Source organism: Prorops nasuta, unplaced genomic scaffold, assembly GCF_024137725.1.
Source record: "Prorops nasuta isolate Cenicafe-Biocafe unplaced genomic scaffold, Cenicafe_Pnas_1.2 PNAS00062, whole genome shotgun sequence".
Lineage (NCBI taxonomy): Eukaryota > Metazoa > Arthropoda > Insecta > Hymenoptera > Bethylidae > Prorops > Prorops nasuta.
The window spans coordinates 146,572-170,174 of NW_027116859.1; the positions used below are offsets into that span (position 1 = coordinate 146,572).

A 23,603-nucleotide genomic window follows, 5' to 3' on the forward strand; every position below is an offset into this window, starting at 1 on the left:
TCTTGAGCATCGTTGAAACAATAGGAAATAGGACGGACTGAGTATTTGTGTCGAATGAGGCAAAAGGAACAAAAAGGGTTGGCTCTTACGAATGTTAAATTAATTCGGTATCTCGTGTGTTTGTTCAAACAGCATTGAAAAAACGTTTTTATTTAATAAAAAAGGAAAAAAAATTCAGTCAAACTTTTACTATAATGCTATTGAGCTTTCTACGGCTATCCTGGGACTGGTGGGAAACGACGTTATCACAAAGAGTTCAAGTATTTTTGACTAGCCCAGATTGGACTGGAATGCAGGCATAATACCTGTTTTTACGAGGTAGTAAGGGCAAAACGAATCAAGTTAATAAAGCTCAATAAAAGCGATATGAAACCGTATCTCCCAATACGACATTTTAGACCTATATATATATATATATATATATATAGAGTCTATATAAAGCTTTATTTTTCTCCCTGTAGTCCTCATAAATAAGATTTTATATAGTTGTGTATAAACAGTTGTTTTTTATCTCTTCAATTTTGCCCAACTAAAAATTTCACTGATCGAAATAGCGGAATAAAAGAATATTTTATTGTGTAAACTCTCGTTCTCTTTACAAAAAGAAACTTATGCAAACAATGATGTTTAAAGCGAAATAACTAAAGGAACTTCGAAGCTAGTGTGTTTGCGGAAATAGAGAGTCTTAAAAGTTTAAATAGGATGTTAAAACATCCCGCTGTGGTACGAAGATAGTTTCTCGACGCGAGTCGCGATATTTTCAACGTCAAGCGCGACTCATAGAACGTAATACGAGGTATCATTCAGCATAAAGCGCAACCGCGTCGCGTGCTACCCTAGACAAATATGTTTGCGGATTCCACCCAAGCTCCAATTTTACGCAAGCTTACTCCATTTCCTCTGGTACACTATATAATATGTACAAGAAAAAACGAGTCAGTGAATTTTAACGCTCTCCCCTTTACCAGAGTCTAATCAAATATAGTATTCGTAATACACGTATATTATCAGATCAGTGAATAACTATATATGATGTAGTTATATACACAGTTCTCTTATCAAAATAGTGATAAGGACCAAAATAATGTCTCTGACAATTTTGCTCTATTATAATGTTTCGTAAATTTAGCAGGTTTTTAGGTTTGTGCCATATTTTAATCAAATAATATTCGTACTAATACACGCAACGGTAGATCAATGTAAGGACTGAGGTGCGGTTACAGTTTACTTATCGAGATAATAAAAAAGACCAAAGCCATGTTTCTCCTTTGTACAGCCTTGTAACCGCTCGTAAGCTCCGCAGATCCTTAACTTTATGATCTTCTCGATAGTTTTATGCTGTGGAGTATACGTGATAGTTTGACAGGAAAGGTAACAAGGATCTCTCGATAGCCATTTTTAAGTTACAAACGACCAGATTGGATGGGGCTTAAAGGTGAGAAGTTCTGCTTGGGTGATAAACCACATTACGATGGGTGGGACAAAACGCGTAAAAGGAACTTGATGGTGCACCTGCAACTATAAGCACTGGCCAAAAGTGAAAACTCAGCAGAAACTAAAATTGGCAACGTATAATATTCCTCGTAGCTTTCTTGAATCTCGATGGGATCCGCCCCGGCGCTACCATTCCGTTCGTTCATCCACCTCAAATCCGTCAACTATATCAGCATAATCCATGACACGTCGATAATGCGTCCGAGGTACAATGCAGCTCATGATGATTTATGACGAAGAATATTTTCGAATATATATATACTATATATATATATATGTAACGAAGCACTGAATTTTTAAATTATAATATGCAAATACTGGACAATAAATTTAATTGCGTCTTAGTGCAGTTTGAAATCCGCGAGTAGCTCTATAAACCGTTTTATGAGTAATATAAGCAGCAGTGTGTGCTAATCTGTACTAAATCTTTTTAAACGCTTTCTTTACTCGGTTTGTAGGTATAGAGCTCGTCATCTGTATATTACTCTTTTTCCCTTTTTTTGTTTTATGTTACTCTTTCCGATAGGACATTCGAATAACAGAGAGCGAATTATAGGAATGTATATTTAGAAAATATAATACAGACGTTAAATATATATAGTTAGAGAAACCGTGTAAAGTTGGATTGATGTGAAACGAACAAAGAACGATTGTATTAAAAATATTATCTTTTCGAAACACTTATATGTATATATCTCTGCTGCAGTTTTACCAACAATGACTAATTCGATCTGCAAGCCCCTCATACATACTCACATTGAATATAAAGATTTTCCGCTCTCTAAATACCATAATCTCATTATTTACAAAAAAAAAAAACATATACATTATTGAAACAAAAAATTGCACAAACGGTAGAGTAATACTTTTGGCTTTTTTGGTTTATCTGGCTGCGAGATCTTATCACGTCTGGTATTGTTAAAACGCAACAACCCCATTGCAGAGCACGATTGTACTACCTGACAGTTAAATAATCGGATAAACCGGCTTTACCTCTATCCATTATAGAATAAAATAGCTATTTGTACAGAAAATTTCTTCGCTAAGCTATTTTCTCCAAAATTCGAGTCAATCAGTGGCGTTCCATCCTTTTTGCAGGATTTTTGTCAAAACTCCAGTTAGGGATAAATGGGACATCGTAAATAAATGGCGTGAATCCGTTCATTGAATCGTTGGTTTCACAAATCAGGCAGAGAAAAGCATCGGTGAGTATATGTACAGGGTCCACGCGAGGCTGAGGACATTAAGTCGTTAAGGAGATAAATGATCTAGCAACGACAACGATCCACGAACAAGCGTTGTTGTATGGTAATGGAAAGAGAGAGAGAGAATAGCTATAGAAAATAATAAAATTCGTTGGCTGGTATTGTACAGGGGCGTAATACGCTTTATCGCAAACTACCAGTGGGCGAAACATTGTCATAAAGCCGTATCGGTGGTAATTGCTCGGAGTCATCGCTGTCCATTGTCATCCATGGCGTATATATACTTATTATACACGACGAAGGCTGGAACATATATATATATATATATATAGAAGAGCGTGGAAGCAGCACGCATATTTATGATCGAGTATCGTGTCGAGGATTTATCACAACACGAGGAGTATTTTCCTGGTGCACGCATCGGCCAGCAGGTGAGTCTGGGCTCCGGGTGAAACCAAACTCTGTCCCATTAATGTCGATCCTTCCGCTAGGCTCTATCGAGCAATGTCCTAGAATATTTTTTTGTCCATTTATCTGCGCAGGGTGCAGGGATGAAAAGAACTAAACCTGGTTTTGGTGACGTTTAATGGACGACGGAATTTTATCTCACTCGGAGACTGCATGAATAGAAAGTCTTTTCTTTGATCCAGCTTGGACCGTTTCTTTGGATTTTTCAACGCGCGGAAAATTTTCGCTCAAATGCGTTTGCGGATCAGGAATCGTCTGAATCCTCTTGGCGTTTTGCTCCATTCCGATTTAATCGGCAAGATAAAGCGCTTAGCGCTTAGACACATTAAGCCCCCAAGGTGGATTAACATCACGGAATTTTGCTCGCATTGTGGATATAAGAAGCTAGATATACCGTATATAATGCAATTTGTACGACGAACTCGCTGGATCATATAAAGATACTGCTCTGCTATAATGAAACGCTGCTATCGCATTATAAAGATAGCGCCAATGGATGTATAACTGTAACCTAGATACACGCGGCTCCAGTTTTTATTTTAGTTCAAACATTTATCGCAATTCTCTGAAAAAGTTCAGCGTTTATAAAAAAACTGCAGATTATACGAAATAGACACGAATGTCCAGAAATAATCGTATTATCATCCAGGCGCGTGTGTTTTGCCTAATTGTTTTCTTCAATCTGTTATTTTTGCAGCTTCCCCCCCCCCCCCTACCGCCACGTACATGCACTTGTAATAAGCGGAGTGCGTTGATTTAATTCCACGCTAGCTGTTTTTGTTATTTCTACAAACACATCGATAAACTGTACGAGCGGTATTAATGTATACGCGGTTATGACGCGTACCTGCTGGATTTTTGTGCGCAATGCATCACATAAACAGCCGTTGCATAGCAAGGTTTTGTGTCAGTAACACGTGCAATAATGGCTTAAAACAGAATATTGCAAACAGCAGGAAAAAGTTGCAAATGAAATTTTTACTGCTCAAATACTTCCAAATGCATGTATTATTATCACTCGACGCTATTTTTATGCATTTTTCACCGAGACTGATGGAATAACTCGTAAACTATACAAAGAAAGCATTGGAACATATATATATATATATATAGAAATAGTAATGTCACAAATATAAAAGAGATCACTGAAGGGAAGCTTGATTTTTTACGACGTAAAGATTTGCAGGGCTTGGCAAACATTGCCATGGGAGCCTGTTAAAATTGGCAACAATTAATGAATAATTTAAAAAAGTTTGATAGAGTTTATTAAGTCGTTTGCATAGCTTTTTCGTCAAAGCCATTTTGCATCATATTTACTCAGGGGCGAAAGGGAGTTTACCAATTTTTGGATAGGGAGTGGAGTAAGAGTAGCGCTTCGTTTTATTTCTGAAGCGTTTCAATTTACCACCCGTAAAAGAGTTTCGGGCTTTTATCGCTAAAGTTAGAGGCTGCCCTGGCAGGTAAAAAATAAGACAGTAGGAGCGCACAGCAGGAAAGGTTGCGCGCGAGATAAAGTATAGGAGAAATGGAAGCACGAAATCGCGAAGAGTTCGAGCTGCAAAAGAAGAAATGGAAGAAGAGGAAGAGGAAGAAGGAGAAACGCGCGGTGCCTCACCGTGATGAGGCACGAATGGCACGATCCACTGATTAACACCTGTTCCTCCAAATGAAGTCTTTTTTTTTTATTACGTTAATTGTGCCAGTCGTCCTTCCGCCCAACCGAGCTTATCACTGTGTGTATGTATACTGCGACTACCCCGAATGATCGAAGAGGGGTCGCTGGAGATCGAGGGCTCGTATAATTTTCTACTGATGGCACGATTAATCACAATTCCATAACGCTCTCCCGGTGCCTCGTAATCGATCTATTCGCATGCTAATTAACGAGAAATTCCCCAAGGACCCACTTAATCTTATTAATAATCTAAAATTCTTGACGAAAACGACAGATCTCTGCACTGTCATCGGGTTTAATTTTGATTTAATTAAGATATATGCAGATGAGACGTAATAATCTCATCCACGACCCATCATCCTTTTCCACTTACCTGATTGTTCTCCCGAATTCCCCCGGGCATCTGAAGAAAGAATGATCGTGCATTAGTTGGCTGAAAGAATGACCAAACGCTCTCTTAAATAATTTATCACGATTAATGTTTTATTGAATTTTGTTAATTCGAATAATGTTTCTTATTATTTACATCGATTCCACTTATCGAGATAAATTAGGGTTACTCCGCGCACGATCATTTGGCGCCATATTGTATATCTCGTTCCGTATAGTAGGTATTTCTTTCGGAGAGCGATCGACGTATACGTGACAACCTATACATATATATATATATATATATATATATATATATATATATGTGTACCTGCGAGCGTCCAGTCGAGCTCGGATTGCGTGGCAAGAGGAAATGTACGGTATCTCCGTATAGCAAAGTACTTTTATAGTCCGTTCCCTTTGTACTAGTGTTTGTTGTCGCGGATACGCACACCTGGCTTTTAAGAACACCGATACTCTCCACAGCCAAGAAGAATTCCATTGGGGAATTCATTCGTTCGTTCATTCGTTCGCTCGTTTCATCGGAGAGACAATCACAGGTTGGACAATCACGCCATGATAAACTTTGCTTTTGCGACACGAAAAAGCACGTTGGCCAACGTTTCTGCGAGTGTGTGGAGGCTCACACGTATACACTGTTAAGAATGGCTGTACGAAGAATGCACGTACGAGGAAAACGACCGTCTGATCGCACAGACGAAAGATATAGTTTAACGAACTGCGTCAGTCCCTCCCGCAATTATGGGACGTCACCTTTCTCGTCGTTCGGGAGCTTCTCGATCATCGGGATTCCGGCCAATTTTCTCGGTTTTGTCCCCTGCCTCGCTTCGGGACGTGGCTCGAGCCTATACGTCTCGTTACCTTTATCCGAACGTTATATAAGAATAAAACACGGACTGTCGTATATGGAGTAACCCTACAGTCAATTCCGCGAAGAAGGATTTAAAAGTACTCGACTCTGCAACTCCGATTCTTTGCTCGTTCCGCGAAAGGACAGAACCGAGTTGTGGCTATAACGCGTAAGCAAGAGAACGGAAATGAATCTTTAATTCTCTTGTTTTTCCTCCACGAAACAAATGTACGTCTGGTCTGAAATTATTTAAGAAAGCTTCGTACGTTTTTGCTTCGGGTGATACAGCGTTCGGTTAAAACGACGCCGAGGATTGTCGAGTGTTTGAAAGTTAAAATTGTTATCCAGTAAAAAAATAAGGAGAGAGAAAATGTTCCGTCGGGGGATGCTTTTTAAAAAGACGATTGGTGCGCGTTCTTTTCTCGTAGGATTACCAATATTGCTAGGGAGAGTTTCACCGTTGACCCGGACTCTTCGGTAAACATGCGAAGCTTGCATGAAAAATGAAAATGTCGTTTCCTCTGCCAGACTATTCTTCCCATCGGTTCTTCTCCGAATCGCAAGAGAAATCGATGTATTTTCCACGCGTTTGCCACAACCTCGTTCACCATCTTGCTCTTTCTGCAAGGAGGACAAAAAATATGAACGATTTAACGCATTTGTTTTTTTTCTATATCGCAAGTATCCTATAATTAGGTCGTCCATCGCAACACGCAAGGAACATGGTGTAAGTTCATCAACCCGATTCACACATTCCAAACATATATATATATATCTCATTTCTCACGCACACACTCCCTCTCTCCCTCTTCCTTCTGTTATGCATTACAGTTCATTATTAATATATATATATATATATATATTTATATTCACAAGTGTGGCTCGTTCTCCACATTCACGATTCACCGACCAATCACAAGAAAGAAACCATTGAAAAAGGCGGCATCGAATATTCCAGCCTCTCGTCCGTTCCGAAGGAATAATAATAAAATTCGTCAAAGGGACACTTTACACGAGGGAAAACAGCTGTTGTATTCGTTACGTCACTTTGCCAAGCGTCGAGTGGTTCGAGCACAGAAATTCATAGGCAAGATCGCGCGTGAAGCAGCTCCGGTCCTATATATTTCATCTTCGTTCAATGATTCACCGTAGATTCCGACCAAACCGGAAGTACGTACGAGGGAGGATCCGATGTGGAGGGTTTTCATCTCGCCAGGCATAAAAATTGGCAGAATTTGCACACGAATGGTATATATGTTGAGGGGGCGAGGTTTCTTCATGATTTTTTGCAGCTTCGGTTACGTCACCAGTGTACAGGAGGGATGGGGGGGGGGGGGGTAGAATCACGTCGAGTCACGAATCCCACTGACGCTTGAGACCCCGACGAGCGGAGTTTACGAAATTAGTCACTGTTTTGCGATTCTTGGACCGTCGAACTGCGGGGCAGCATCCTCCAGTAAGGGCGCTTGTGCGAGATGAGGCGCTGAGCTTGTCACGCTGTGTTCACGTTGGGTATAGACTCGTAAAACTGGGTATCCTCCAGCTGACTGCTGCCAACAGGGAAACTAGAAAGTTGCTCGCCAAAATCGCTGGGCTTAGGTTCCTCCTGTCACCCCCGTGCATGGCTGCTGGTTTCTCCTCTTCTGCAACCAGATTACGTACAAACTTGAGATCACTATTATAAAGTCCACTAGGCTGATATGCTTTTATGGCTAAACGTCAGACTGCCAGCTTCGATCGATATAGTACATATGTATATATGTATATAAAGGTTAATTAATTGAAAATGACTACATATAACTCCATTGACCAATTACTCGATGATTTAAATCCAATAAAAATATATGATGTTTATATATATATTACCACATTCTCAATTGCTGTGTATATTATCATAACCTTTCCAATACACACATACACACATATATATAAGCAAAACTGAACTATCGCGTTTTCAAGCGAATATAATTGTTTTCCCGGATAAATTCGTTCCGAGCCAAAAACTTGGTCTAATTTGATAATAGATTAGCGGGAACTCAAGAACTTTGTAGGAATTTAATTGTGACCGATTAAATAATCCGTTTAATCCTAACGTAGCGTATGCAAAGGTCGCGTCGAAAATTCCGAGCACGGCACATTCCGAGAGCTTTAGCTCCTAAACCGGATTAGGAATTCGACTTGTTAGTTTGGCGAAAGTAGCGAAGGATGGAAATGGCTGAGGTTGTGACGTTGAGGGTACGTGGGAGTAAAAAGCTCGAAGGGAATGGGGGAAGGACTTTTCGGCAGTAGGAATGATGTTTTAAACGAGCTGGGCCGTATGGACGAGGTAGATTGCGAGTGCGTTCTGCAGCTATAAGCCACTAGGAGAGTCTTCCAATTCGGGTCACGTGCTTCCTATATACATGTATATATATATATGTAGCTATACTCCTCAAGGAGACGACGTTTTTCACTGATCGAACTTATTGGCTCGATATTGTTATGTTTTCTCCATATACAACGTCACCTCCCCTCTCCTATACATATACACAACGAAACTATAACCACATTAGATGGTTAGGAAACCGCGGGAAATTTGCGAATCGTGCAAGGCAGACTTGGTTAGGCACGAGCTGGCCTAGTTCACGGGTCAACGATGTTGGGTAATAGTAAAGTTGAAGGTACGTATGGGGCAATGCGTCATTATCGAGTTAAATGACAAGACAAAGCCGCTGAGGGATGCACCGCAGAGCTTTTAGTTGGACCAGCTCGACAACAACTCGTATAGTCGGCTCCTCCGAGATTCTGCAGATACTCGGCGAGGAGTATAAACGGGAACGCGCTCGTAAATCCCGTTAAATGCTCTCGTAATTAACTTTCTACGATCGTTTAATCACACCCCCCGTCGGGCTTTAATTAATAATCAAGTTCCGCGAGACTGAGCATGCTGTGGACTGATCCGCATTGATCCGAGCTGCAGCGTCTATTGACAGGAAAGCTCCGATGCAGGAACTTCCGTAATTTCGAAGGCAGCAGGAGCACCGTGGTAAGTTATGGTCGCCGTTTTTCCTTCGACGGAAAGTGATTTCCTCTGTCGGTGCTGTGGCGTGCGAAGGGATGAAGTTGGATAAGAGAGAGAGAGAGAGAGAGAGAGAGAAGGAAAGGAAAATGGAGTCGCCCTGTGCAAGCGTACCTTCTATCACGTGAACCATCACGCATGCGGGCTTCGCATTGCTCGGTGCACACGTATAGTTTCCACCGTGTACAGGTTGAGTGTTTTGTATACTTAGAATGGAACCGCTCTTTGTCAGCTCGACGTTCAGTCCAGGATCGTCGTCGTAATTTATCATTCGACCCTGACGATACCAGAACACAAATTGCGGCGATTCGGTCGCTGCTATGAGCTGACATTCCAGTCGGAGACTCGAGCCTTGCTTCACGTGAAGATCCGGTGCTCCTGGTATCATGGAATACGCCTCTGTTATCAGTAAACGTGCAAAGTATTGCTGCACTGGATGAGAAGTTATCTGCAACCATGAAAATATAGTTATATATAGACCAAAATATTAAATTTATATTTCTTAATTTGGCGAATCTATTTTGTTTTTTTACAAATTGGTTAAAAATTCTATCATTGTAGTGCAAACGCGTAAATTTTATTTTAGTAAACTTTACATACAGTTATTGCTGATGTCGTATTGCTGGAGAATTTTTATTTTTTTTTTGCAAATTCGTTAAAAATTCTATTATTATAGTGCGAGCGTGTAAATTTTATTTGAATAAACTCTGTACACAGGAAATGCTTGTGTCGTACTGCTGTAGTGGTTAACACATTGTGGTATTTCGGGCGGGAAGCGACACTTGCCGTTGGCATACGTGTATATATGTACGTAGGTACAAGCAATGTATGTATAACACGCTAAGGAGTGGTTAGGGGAAATACCTGACATTCGTAGATGCCTGCATCGTCCAGGGTGACACCTCGTATCTGAAGAGCCCAGTCAGAGCCGGAACGTGTAACACCAAACCGATTGTCGTTCGAGTGTGTGGTAGTACCAACTGTCAATATTATTCTATCCTTCCGTCTGAGCCACGTGATCTGCAGAAAATTCAAAGCACGATATTAATAATAAAAATGTAATTCGCCATTGGAAAGTGAATAATAAATCGCCGAGCCAGGGTTATAATAATCAGAGAGTCTTCGCAGGTTCTCTCTATAATTTACAAGATATTTCAACTTGGAAATTATTATTTAATTCAATTAGATTCAATTAATCCTGCGCGATAGAGGATTCCTTTGCGATTACGTGTAGCATGTGAGGATAATGGTTGGAGCATCAGAGGAGCATCGCATAAGCGTAGATGAAAACAGTTAACCCGACCAGACGGGCTAACAACGTAGCAAACAGCTTGTGTCATATATGAGGCAATGAGAGAGGTCGGTCTCGTTTCGAATATCAATTATCGGAGCCATTACTGCACGCTAATTTTCAGGTAATTTTCGCTCGACGAACATGAAACCACGAGATTTTATCTAATTTACCTGCGATGACGGCTGTCAGTGTGTCTTGTTGCGAGAATTATCTTCGTGAAGTAAAACAGGAAAATAAATTAGAGCCGCTATACTCTCCATTTCCAAAGCAATTAATTCGGTGCCCGATATGCGCGCTTAATCGTTCGTGAAAAAAAGATCTAATTTCTACCAAATACCGCAATGATCAAATAGTAATCGAACCACTAATCTCGCCTTTGAATATCGCTGAAACAGTGTTTCGGCGGAGCTGTAAACCCATAAAGTTAATTCGATTTGCAGTGCTTTTTAAATTCGTGTAAAAATCTAATCAATTATGCTAAAAGTGTATACATATATACATATATATGCACATGCGAAAAACAGAATACGTTACACTGTTCTATTCGAAGCTTTTTCCATGAATTGGTTAGGATTTCATTAACGTTCGTGTATAGTATAACAGCACTGAGATTTAATTTTATATTACATGCACGCTGCAGCGAAGATCAAAGTAAACGTTTCTCACACCGAAGCTTAATTATCTTGTACGGTTTATCTTAAAATCACAGCCTGTAAGATGCTTTACGCAGCAATGCTGGTAATTGTAATTTGCTAAAAACTTTATAACCTTAAGACATATAACGAGTCCCTTGTTTAACCCACACAACTCACACCACTAGTTTAATCACAAAGCTGGAGAGTCTCTTAAAATTACGTCTGTTTAACAACCCTAACATGATTTACCTTATTTACGTGTGTTACGTTATATCATCTTATCAAAGTTTCCAGCATATATACATAAAGATCCATCGAGGTGTTAGGAGTAAGAAAATCAAGTACAAAAATTCTATAAAAAATTATTATAAATTATATCCCGAAGTTGATAGCTTTCAATAGCTCTATATATATGACGAATCGGTGCTGGTTCAACGACCGATTCGAGTTCCGGATGAAATTGTTTACGTGAGAGAAATTGGCGGAAGGAAGTAGGTATATATAGAGGACTGCTCTAATCAGTGGCCGCGGAATCCTTTGTACTTAAGAATATAAAGCAAGTAGCTGCAACGGACATCGTCATAACGTCTTTAGTACCGAGGCAGAACGCAATTAGAGCGTTCTACCTAATACGTCCCACAGAAACCAATTCCGAGCGATATGGCGTTTCGGAACCACAGAGCTCGTAATCCGAGATGCTTCCTGTAATCCTGGATCCACGATGAGGTCGTATTCCAGGAGCCGTCGTAATGGCGAATCCAATATGGCGAGTGTATGTGTACTCGCAGTACGAGTTTCTGGTTCGAAGTTATCAGGTACTTTAGTTTACCTCAATCAGCACGGAGTTACGTGAGCGTTGCTATCAGTCTTGCCGAGCCGACTCGATGGGAACAGAGGGTTCTGGGGTGGAGAACATTCGTATAAAAAGGCGAAGGTGCGATAGACAGGATAGTCAATGGAGCACTGATAAATTCAACACCCGCAACATTATATACCTTCCTCGAGAATTTTTAGATCACGCGATATATATCTATAGATAGCCGAGTACACTCGTATACCATATTAAAATATACATCCAGGTATAACAAGGGAAGCAGAAAGCGTTCATCTTAGCCGGATGCAATATTTTCAAGCGTAAAGAAACCGTAGTCTTATTTACTTTGTCGAAAAGTATGTACTTATGAAAGTTCTCTTTTGTAGGTAGGATTATGGAATACTTAGTGCACTAAGGAGATAGTATGTCTTAACGAAAGCTGCTTTTAGCATGCACAAAGTCTGAGAAACGCTGCTGTACAGGACCCAAGGAAAGTGGCTATAGTTGTCTTATGCAGAGTCTTGCAAAATTACTCGCGGAGTCCATCCGGACAATTAAAAGCCAACTAAAATTTTCAACGAGATGCAAATTACGAAACCGTGCTGCTTCCTATGGTGCGGGCTATGGTTGCACGGTGGTGGTGGTGGTGGTGGTGGTAGAGGAAGGTTCGTGCTTGCGATGTTAATCTTACCCTCCGGCGTTCCGGCTGCTCGGTCATCACTCTTATTAGACACGGGCTACCTAACCGATGGACGGAGAAGTCCCACGGGAGGCTATTAAATCGAGCGAACGTTCTGGTTATAGCGGGCATATAAGTAAGGACCCAGTTGCTGCTCTCGAACGTTACGACCTACGGCATGAACTATCGCCGCGTTCCGATAATCCTCCAATGCTAAATCTGCCTGCACGCGTGGACCCCGACTTAATTCGGATCCGCCACGCAGGGACTCCACATCGACCCTGAACACTTTCCAACTTTTAATCTTTCGATGGGAATCGTTCTGCTATATATATATATATATATATGTATTCTTTTGATTCTCTCCTCCCTTTCTCCGGAATCTCAATAATCCATTTCTTCCTATCCAAGACCCCACCGCTGATATTGCACCCCCACACCATGGCTAGCAGTACTCCTATCCACCCGAGATCTTAACAAACCACTTAAGACGCCTATCTAAGATCTGACCGCTTCTCTAATGCTTCCCAAACGTTCCACGATCTCAGCAAAATGTCCACCGCATCTTTATCAATATTATCGTTCTACTACTTTCGCTATTCCAAGACTATCCACTTTACTCGCTGTATACATCGATAAGCCCTCTAATAAAATTACCAAAGTACACGGAGATTAAACTCTAATTAAGTAGGAAACGTATAATACACTCGAGTTTCGCTTAATTCACGGTAGTTCAATGTTTTGGTCAATTTCATGGGGAAAAGTAGGTTTTTTTTTTCTTTGAGAAGATAAGAGTTGAGTTTTAGGTTGCTGTACTTTGCACAGATTGAAAATGGTGGGTGTAATTTAATAAAAATAGTGACAAGCTACGAGACTAACATTGATATGTGTGTAGCAAGACTAATATTGATTTTCACTGAAAATTAATAATATAGTGAAACGATCGAATGAAGCTTGTAATAAATGCTTGCCAATAATACGATAAAACGATGATAAAAATAAACTCAAAAGTTGTCCCAATAATTTACAAATCTCATTAGTTTACATCTCCGTTTAAAATTTAATTACCACCAGTCGCTGGAGTTTATTTCGATTAAAATGATTAGCTTCCATCTTCCGAAGGATAGTGTCATAAAGTAACAATAGTATTACATATATACAACACTAGTGCTCGTAGATTAAAAATTCTCATAACTCGTCGTTTGGAGCGATGTTCGTTTTTCAAGGGAGCTAGTTAGATTCTGTCGAGGATGCTGTTTGAGGTGAAAGCTGTACTTTTTGGACAAATAAAAAATTCAATAGTCGAGGAAGGACAATAACGTCGCGACTCTGGAGACGCGTTCTTCTTGGCAGCACACGCGAACAGAGAAAAGCTTAATTCATAATTCCTTAGAATTACCACGCGGAAAGTCCCTCCTTTTCATTTTTCAACAATTCCTCCTCATCCTTATCCGACTGAGGAAGGCTCGTGCATCAAGATTCCTTCCATTGTGATCTTACCCACTTTATCATTTAATTCATTACACACGGGCGAAGGACAGGACCGCTTCCCCTGGCCTATCCTGCCCTCGCGCGACTCGCCATATATATATATATATATATATACATATAGTCACCATCAGTTCCATTCTGCACTGACTACGCGCTGCTCAGACCAATCCCCGCCACTTCGCTATATATACTCGTACATAGCACTGCTACAACTGTGCAGCTCCAAGTTTCGCAACAGTATCTCTTATTCTCGTAGCTGCTACAGGATTACGATAGCCGCGTAAAACGTTAAGACCTCGTAACTGTAGCTGGTCATTACGACTTTCACCATACGAAACTTTATTCGTTATAGATTACTCTTTTATACGTTAAAACACGCTAGAATAATCCTGTGGAAAATCATACTTGGAAAATCCGAACAAGCAGGAAATAAACGACCAGCTTGTACGCTATCAACTGAATTGATTTTCTTATATTATTCCACATTATTCACCGTTCCGAGGAAAGTATAAGTTGCATGCAGTAATTCTTAACGCAAACAGACTTGGAGTAGGTTATATGGTAGAATTATTGCTGTTTTTTCATGGGTTATTGTTGGCAATACCGTGACTCGCGCATATCATAAATTTTCATGGGAAATTGCCAAAGAACTATTTTACATTTGAGCTTTTTTGCGAACGAAGCAATGTTGAAGACGTATTTATTATGCAAGATTAATATCTTATTTGCAATAAAATGTCCTTCTATTGGTCCGCGTGTCTTCATTTGTACATCTTTTTTTTCTTTGCCCTTAGAATTCCGAGCCATTTATTTCACTGATCTGACAATAAGCTTAAAAATGCTATATAAAAATGAGCACATCTTTTATTCATGACTCCTCCAAAAATGCGCGCTCCTCACTTTTTAGAGGGATGGTAACCGATTCGCAAATGTAGTATTTATGCCAAATGTCGTCATTTTATTTACCAGAGCTTTGAATTATTTAAATACGAGATATTTGTATTTCGGTAAAAGAAGAATTGATTGTTAATTAGCGCGTAATGAGTAGAAAGAAATATAATCTTATTAAAAAGCAAAAACAATATATTTCGACTAAAGTTACCAGGAAAGTCTTTTGAAAGCTTACTTTTCCTTCTTTATCAAGAAATTTTCTATAAACCTCCCTATAAAACTGCTTGAATGTATAACGTTAAAGAGATTATTAAATCTGTTTTCCAATAAATGAATTATTGTGAAGAAAAATCACTCTTCTGAAAAAGTAGTAAATGAATTTTTATGGTTAATGTAGCCGGACTTTTAATTGTATCATTAAATTTTTAATTCGACAAGTTTTAGAATATAGCCTCGATACGAATCAGATGAAATCTAATAAATGAACGTTATTAATATACATTCTACATTATTGTCATTAACAATGCTTCGATTGCTCAAATTTTATAAAATTAAATTTTCATCTCTTCGCCAGTTATTACTACATCATCCTAATTATTATTAAACGATGTTCATAAATTTCATAAAAGCAATCGAGCGTTTTACTAAAATTGTCTGATTTTCTCTTGCAACAAAAGTAAACTTGTTTTCAGTGATGTAAATTAGCTCTCGTTGAATAAAACTCGACGAGTCTTTTATTGTACTTATCTAAAATACGAGAGAGAGAGAGAGAGAGAGAGAGAGAAGAAAGTTCAAAGCACAGAACACGTCGTCAAAGTAAATTGAACTCTGATTGGTGACAAGAGGTCGTTGGGCAAGTGTTTCGCTAGGTGCAAAATACTTTTGTTTACAGAGACCACACGGATTGCTCAGCCGTTGAGGTTTTTTATTCCCCTCGCCCCTTTTTTCGTGGCAGACTTATCGCACACCTGGCACGATATCAGTTTAACACCGGAGAGCGGTAAAATATTCTGGAATATCCTAGAAACTTCGTTCTCGGTGAAGAATGTGGCTGGTTGAGGGATGAGGCCGAGCAAGGGTGGCCCAGAAAATATGAGATTCAAAATGTGAATCAATTGGAGGACCGTGGGAGCTACTGGGTGAAAATTGAGATTTCCAGGCTGGATAAAACAGGGCATGCTGCGCGCAAGTTGAGAAAAAGAAGATTGTGCAGGGTTGCTGGTTGGGGAAGATGGAGGTAGAGAGCATAAAGGGGCGAGTAGGGAGGGGAAGGGGGAGGGGGAGAAGAGCTCTTTCTTTGCGGAATAATCAACGTAAATCTTGAAATTTTGTGACAAACGAATCTGACTGCGAGTCGGACGAAAATACGGTAAGCGTAATTCGTCGATGTAAAATATCTCAAGGGGCTGCTTGTCGAGTATCTGAAAACCAGAGAGAAAGAGACGAATGGCGTAGGTTCTACTTGGGAGAAGGTGGGTCAGGACGAAAGAGGCAATTTATCTGAAAGTTAAGGGAGGAAGGAAGAAAATTAGCAGAAGCTGCGAGAGGACCATTTATTATCGGGCCGGCAATAACGCTTTTCGACAAAACTTCCTGCGCTTCGAATAAGCCACGCTCAGGAGGAGACTATTTAACGATATTACGGTCTATCAGCAAAAAACCCACTGCTGCAATAACGTGGTTCAATTAAAACTACATCGACTTATGAAGCAGTTCACCGAATACGTAATCATTTTCATTAATTCTTTAACGTAAACGGATTACCACTTTACAATGTATCTGCAATTATTTTTAATGGAACTGCACGTTGGAAATGGGCCAAACGGTTAAAATTAAATAAAGCATGGAGAATCGGGTCCACGGGGAAATAATTAAACGACCAATACGACGCTAAACAATCTTTCGATACTTTTTATAGCACACTGCACGATTCCCATCTCAAAATCAACGACGAATCTGAATATTCACAAGCTTCGCGATGATGATCGTGGGAAAATATGCTGTATATATAGTGCGCCATATATGGGACACGTAAAATGAATAATTGGTAAGGAGCACGGAGCGGTGTACGCGAGCAATTTTATATGCATTATTGCTAGAAAATTGAGGTCAGCCTTCGAGAATCAAACGTCGTTTTATCCCTGTGCCACGTTCTTTATTGCTATCAAACTAATACCACTTTGCCACGATTTATCATTCTGGGTCACAACACGATGCTCATTAAACGGCAAGTGGTACTTACAGTTCCAGCTCCAGGATCAGAGACCTTGCAAGGAATAACAGCCCTGCTACCACTTTGCGCGAGAACGTCCCTGATCGATCCCTTGATGACTTCTTCATTTTCACTCTTGGACCCATCTGCGTCTTCTGGCACTCTGTTTACTCCTATGTCTTGCTGATGCCTCGCCTGGCTCTCTGCGAATAAAAAGCTTCCATCAGCAAAAAAGCCTCTCTCTCTCTGTATATAACTTGTACATATATAACACCCAGAAAGAACAATGGAAAAAACAATTTAAACTGCAAATATCAGAATATTCCTCGAGCACAAAAATTATACTGCGTAATCCAACGATCATAAATAATATCTCGCGTGGAGATTGTCGTTTGGAGAGGCATCCTCGGATTGCCGGCATAGCTACGATCAAGAATTAGGGACAATTTTCACGCCAGCTCGATAGCAATGGGTCTGCGAGATGGGAGAGGGGGTGGGGGCTGGCCGAGAGGAGGAACTCACTTGGCTTCTAAATTAATGCAGCCACCACCATTGCGACGATAACGCATAACCCGAGCGCAGCCTAAGTGGCTTAAGTGAATAACTTAGTCACGGCAATTACGAGGGTCTGGCATGCGTTTGCCAACGCTCCGCGTACTTCGGACCAGCCGAGTTTCCCTGCAAATTTCCCTCCAAGCTCCCATGTTCCCCGAAATTTCTCTATTTTCCATCTTTGTTTTCATCACTCGCCTCTGACCGGACGATCGTGTCCGGGCTTCGCAGTCATCTCGCTGTTGAAATATCAGGCCAGCTCGTCTATAGCCAGATGAGTTTCCATATCCCAGGGTAGCGTAGAATGTTTGCACAGGATTAATGCTCCGTGCGTTATTCCCAGTCGTACAAAAGTAAGCACACAATTTATATCCTTCCAAACATATGTACACACATTATACCGACTGGATTGTCGAGTGGTTCGAGGATTGATAATATACGCGCGTGTGCATGGCTGAAGAGAGCGGTGAAATCGGACGGTTAAACAGTGTTTGTTTCGTTAGCACGCGGCAAATTAGATGTTCGCTTAGAGTTTATCGACATGCCGTTTCGTGTATGCAGCCAACACGACGCTATTAAGAATCGCTGCTTCTACGGTTAACAGTCACTCAGCGGTTCGTTAAACCTGACCCGCTTCCTGAATCGCGTAGCGCTTCTCAAAAGACGTCGCACTGCTCAGGGCGATCTCCTCACGTGCGCTCCTAAAGAATCGCGTGCACCTACGGAAATGGCCTGGTCGCACGCTACACCATCCCCGAGCCAACCCGAGACACAATTTTCTCAACGGATGTCCTTTCTTCGACCACCAGAGTTTCCTCCACTCAAAAATCACCTTCTTTCCTCTTTTATTCACCTTACAAATATTTCTTTTCTTGCCTCATCTCAAAACAGTCAATTGTATATTTTTTCTTATGAATTTCTTCGGATGGAGAGGGTGATTATCATTGACTCTTATCACTGAATTTTATACTGTCAGAGAATTGGTTTATGTTTTCACTGTTGAATCAAATTATTATTGCGAATAACGAGTTAATAATTAAAAGCTCCTATCGTATATCTATAGTTGTCAGGATTGTTCGTAATTGGAGAGCATTTTCACTTATCTTGTTTGCTTTGGTTTTATGACATTGGTAATGCCAGGTTGTAGAGGCGCGTGGGCGTGTTGGCGAAACATCGGCATTACCAATAAATCTTTTGCTTGTACTTTGTTTGTGGATCACGTACCGCAATGTCGACCGATTATTGACGTGTAAAAAGGAAAAACGTATGGATAGGTGGCATATATATATTCGAAAATAGAAATCGTAATCTCCGGTCATTCCTGCGTGTTTTCATTGCTTTGTGGAAATGATAAAAAAAGCATGAATCTTGAAATCGAGGAATTTACATAATATTTATAAGCAAGAGGAAAAAGTACGATCGGATTTTCAGTAATGCCAAATTTATATACGCGGTGCGTGTGAATAATTACTTACGCGTAAATAATTCGACTAATGGGATTAAATACAATGGATGATATACTTGGGAGATTAGTATTGTTCACGTGAAAAAAGAATTGAGCAGATCGTGAAAAGTTTAATGGCGTTAACAGGTAGAAAGTTCGTACGGTCTTCGGGAACACGATTACCGGAAATTACTTGTCAGGCATTAGCTGACGAAGTGAATTAAGTGTTTTACTGCTAGGCACGAAAATGACTCTACGATACGTAAGTGCGGAAGCATTTTAGGCATTGCGCAGACATAAATCGGAAGTTGGTCTTGTCCAGTTCTCTATACGCGTATTTTCATAAAAATATGCATCAATAACTGAAGATGATGTTAAATGCCCATAGAAAACTAAAAAAAAAAAAAAGAAACACGACAAACAATTTTATTATTAAATACGAGCTTTTTTTAATTCCCTCAAATGTATCTGCACATGTAAAATTGCTTTGACAAAACTCACGTTATATAATAAAAGATAGTGACCTACAAACAAATATCGCATGCAGATAAATTAAATATACAGAGATAGTTTCAATATTCAGTGAATTCATAGCTTCGCGAAAGAAGGCCAGCTTACAGATTTATAAAACAATAGATTATATTTACCTGTGAAATATAAGTGTATCTCGAGGACAAGGCTCGCCAAAATTAAAAGTGTCCTCATTATGGCAACGAACAATTCGTTCTCGTTCTTTCAAATCTTCATTTTATGCGATGTACCTGCAACAGTGAATATGAAAATATAAGATAATTTATTTTTTTTCCTGAGGGAAGAAGAAATTTACTAAAAATGCATAGATAACGAGTTTTACTCTCTTGTCAGTCATGCATTTACTTCAAACTTTCAGCTTTTATATTATCTATATATATATATAGATGCGTATTAATTAATTACTACCATGTCGTAACGTCGGTACAAGCTGTGATCTTTTTCTTTTTTATTTAAATCAGCAACGCTCTTTTTCCAGAAAAATTCGAAACTTCCTCGCGCAGCTATAAATTACTATCGGTGAATTGATCAATAATTTTAATAAAGTTAATAAGTTGTCAAAAAATGCAAGCCGCCAGAATTGGTTATCGATTGGTTTACCGTAAATAACAAGTAAACAAAAAAAAACGTTTGTTTTACTCTTTATTACATTCCAGAAACAGAGGGGATGTTACCACTAGCACTTTAACTAATGTAGTGAAAGTAGTTTGGGTACGTCATATCTGAGCCCACAGAAGATTCTGCTGGTTTCATAAACACCCAAGAGAAGGCAAGAAGTTTGCAACGATCTCCAGAGATCTCGAATACTATGGAAATTCCAAACTGGCTCCATACTTCCTATAATATAAGCACCTTTGAAATATTCGTCGACTTCGAAAGTTCAATTGAAATATTTCTTAGATTTGTATTAAAAAGTAGTGTGTATATATATCTATATATATATATACATATATATTTGCAGGCCCTACGTTTTTGAAACTTCTACAAAGCTATGGTAAACTAGACTTCACTATACCATATATATATCAAATGAATTAAATTTAACTCTCATAAATATTTTTCCTTATTTTATTAAACAAAGCTTCATTATATAAAAATCAATACATTTCCTGTGACTGCGAGTCCATACATATGCAGTTATTTTGTCGAACACTCGTAAATTAAAGATTTAGCAGCCGTTAATTTTACAAAGTATATATAGGCACGTGAGAGTTTTCGTATATCAAACAAAACACACTTATTTCTTATTTAACAATAAATTCCTAGTTTACCAAAACTCAACCCTCGTAGGCATAATCGAATTGAGATTTTGATCCTATCCATACCAAAACATTGAATGTTACCATCTATGCCTTCATCTTATTTCATTGCAATGACTAGTAAGAATCTAACATGACTTTACAAGATTTATAACTTATTAAGATTTCGAAACAAGGAAGAAAACCAGTGGATGGAGAGATTAGAGGAGAAATAAATTTCTGTCGCGAGGTGTCTCCACGTGTGAACCTTTGGCCAATCTTACTTCACGTTTGGAAGCTATGATTGCCTAACGGGGTCGACGGAACGCCCGAGTTTACTTCTCGCGAAAGAATCGATAATGAATCTGCAGAATGTACTCCCGTTCTATATAGCTTAAGTTTGAAAATCGGTCACGCGATACCGACGAATCAAGTATTTTATACATTTTCCTGAGAGTAAAGAAGGGGATGGGGTGGGGGGAGTGGATAAATACAAACCAACAACGATCGTCCACGCTTAGGAGGGGAATGCAACACGTAACGAATTCGTTTCCGTTTAGTGACTTCCTAAATATTTAACAGGATGTCCAAAAGCAATCGCGTGTTGCACCAAAGTAACCACTCCTAGAGCAAAGCAAGATCACACGAGTTTTCTGATGGAATTTACGTGTTTCACTGCGAGTCTCCCATTGCGAAACCCTAAATAGCCTCTCCAGTGAGCATGCTTCGTTTCTACATTTCATAGTCTAACGAATCGCAGGGGAATATCTTTCTCCCGTGTTTCACGTATTCAATTATTATTCGATGCCAGCAGGGGAGAAATTGAAATTTTCAAGCCACACATATAACAGTGGCAAAAGCGTCTTTGCAACTAATCGATTCGAGAGTTGAAAATAATAAATAATTATATGAGAGAGCGAAATTTGGGTTCAATAATATTTAGGCCAATTTTTCGAGTGGGTCAAATGGCCAGGGCACGTGGTGCGCGAATTGAAATGCGATTTTCAACTCCAATGATTTTGGTGTAAATAAATCCGATCATTGAAATGCGCCTTGTGAAAACATCAGAGATAATTCTATAACCGATCATTTTTGCTGGTGAAAAAAATTGTCAAGCACACACTGTATTTCTCCAGGCGGAGGAACTTTCATCGAAATTCATTATTGGTTTCTAGTAGTAGCAGCCTGTTTACATTTTAAAATTGCTTCGTAGCACGATTTTCTTTTTCTCACTGTTTGATTTTCTGCTCGTTTTTCGTTCGTCTTTTAAGCTGCTGGCGTCGATTCGCAAAGGTACAAGATTATCCCAACGCTACTTTTACGTTCCATATATTTCTTATTACATTTTTCTATCATGGAGAACAGTGTGATATAAGTTAAAAAACACTCGCAGCAAGAAGAAGTATTCCCTCGGTTGCTTTTTCCTACAGACATTTACAGCGAATGCAAGATAGCTTCTACCGCGCTCAATTTTTCTGTTTAATTTGCATGTTTTGGCAGCAGTGCTGCACACTTTAGCAGCTGGATATTCTACAAGACGCACGTTACTTCGCACGCGACTCTAATATGATTTATGTGGAGACTGTTTTGCATATGTATTTTTCTGATCCAGCAAACTGAAAAATCGATGAGGAATTAAAAGTGACTTTTAAAAAGGATCCTTTAAATTATATTAGAAAGTATAAAAATATGCATTCTAATACTCTGCAAGAAAATCCAATCTAAAATATTTATCCATATAAATCTCTTCTTTATAAGGGAAATCTAGTTGGCGATAATTCAGATTCACAGCACGTATATAGTATAACGTGTCCCCGCATAGATTGTATTTTTTCTTTTATGTAACATTGGTAGTCGTGCAGTCCCATGGTGGTGTTCTAAATTTCTTTTAGACCTCCCTCGTCGGTTCTATCGACAGTTTTATCCGCAGTGTGAAAATTCGACTGACTCTGCACCGTGTAATTAAGATGAAATTCCTACAAATGCTGGGTCTTGCAAGAAAATTTGATAAGAAGCCGTTATCATAAGTCAACAAAATTACACATTTTTTCGAATAATAAAATTATAACGAGGAGAATGAGTTTTCTAGAAAATTAATCTTAATGTTTCCAAAGACTGCATTTTGAGAGATGCGGTACAATTTCGCGTTTTAATCACTAATTACTATGTAATAAACTTAATTAGTTGATCGATGAGGAAAGTTTGTAATATCAGTTAAAGACAGGGGAAATGATGAAGTAGAGAAGAGTGGAAAGAGTTGTGGGCTGCGATATTCCAAACTCTGATTTAATAGCGACGTGGACGAATCACGGTTAGAGATTTGCAATTTTCTAGTTAGCGTGTAAGTGTTGGAGGGTTGAAAGGGTTATAATAATAATAATAAAGAGGAAATGTAGAGGGAGGGGGGGGGGGGGGGGGGGAGAGATTCCTAGCAATTCTGCATAGACACGAGCTAGACATATACATGCAAAATATATGTGAGGTAAGGATAGGGCGAATGAGAAGCTACGGAGAAGGTTCAGGGCTGGCGGAAGTGGGTGTAAGAGCATTTAAGTCGATTTCGTGTTAAACGTACGCGGCCTTTCCCCCTCCACATTTTAAACACGTACAAGCATTATTCTCGACGCTCCGATTATAAGCTATGTCATTTTACTCGCTGGATAATTTAAATTGTATGTACAG

The 23,603-nt window shown here is 39.4% G+C and overlaps 3 protein-coding genes across 3 annotated transcripts in view; 2 read left to right on the top strand and 1 right to left on the bottom strand.

Annotated features, from left to right (window-relative positions):
• The window catches only part of Ip6k (Inositol hexakisphosphate kinase), a 334,638-nt gene that overhangs the window by 77,582 nt on the left and 233,453 nt on the right, over positions 1–23,603 (top strand). Inside the window, exon 8 of the mRNA XM_066745490.1 lies at positions 10,041–10,045. Within this exon, the coding sequence (XP_066601587.1) occupies positions 10,041–10,045 (5 nt within the window). The remainder of the gene's footprint in view (positions 1–10,040; positions 10,046–23,603) is intronic.
• The window catches only part of LOC136784663 (limbic system-associated membrane protein-like), a 203,605-nt gene continuing 183,051 nt past the window's right edge, over positions 3,050–23,603 (top strand). The window contains exon 1 of the mRNA XM_066745504.1: positions 3,050–3,130. The gene's annotated coding sequence lies outside the window, so the exon portion shown is untranslated. The remainder of the gene's footprint in view (positions 3,131–23,603) is intronic.
• The window catches only part of LOC136784662 (limbic system-associated membrane protein-like), a 46,733-nt gene continuing 28,448 nt past the window's right edge, over positions 5,319–23,603 (bottom strand). The window contains exons 2-6 of the mRNA XM_066745502.1: positions 19,800–19,913; positions 17,187–17,359; positions 10,005–10,160; positions 9,255–9,588; positions 5,319–7,725 (exon numbers count right to left, since the gene is read on the bottom strand). Of these exons, the coding sequence (XP_066601599.1) occupies positions 7,586–7,725; positions 9,255–9,588; positions 10,005–10,160; positions 17,187–17,359; positions 19,800–19,857 (861 nt within the window). The 5' untranslated portion in view covers positions 19,858–19,913 and the 3' untranslated portion in view covers positions 5,319–7,585. The remainder of the gene's footprint in view (positions 7,726–9,254; positions 9,589–10,004; positions 10,161–17,186; positions 17,360–19,799; positions 19,914–23,603) is intronic.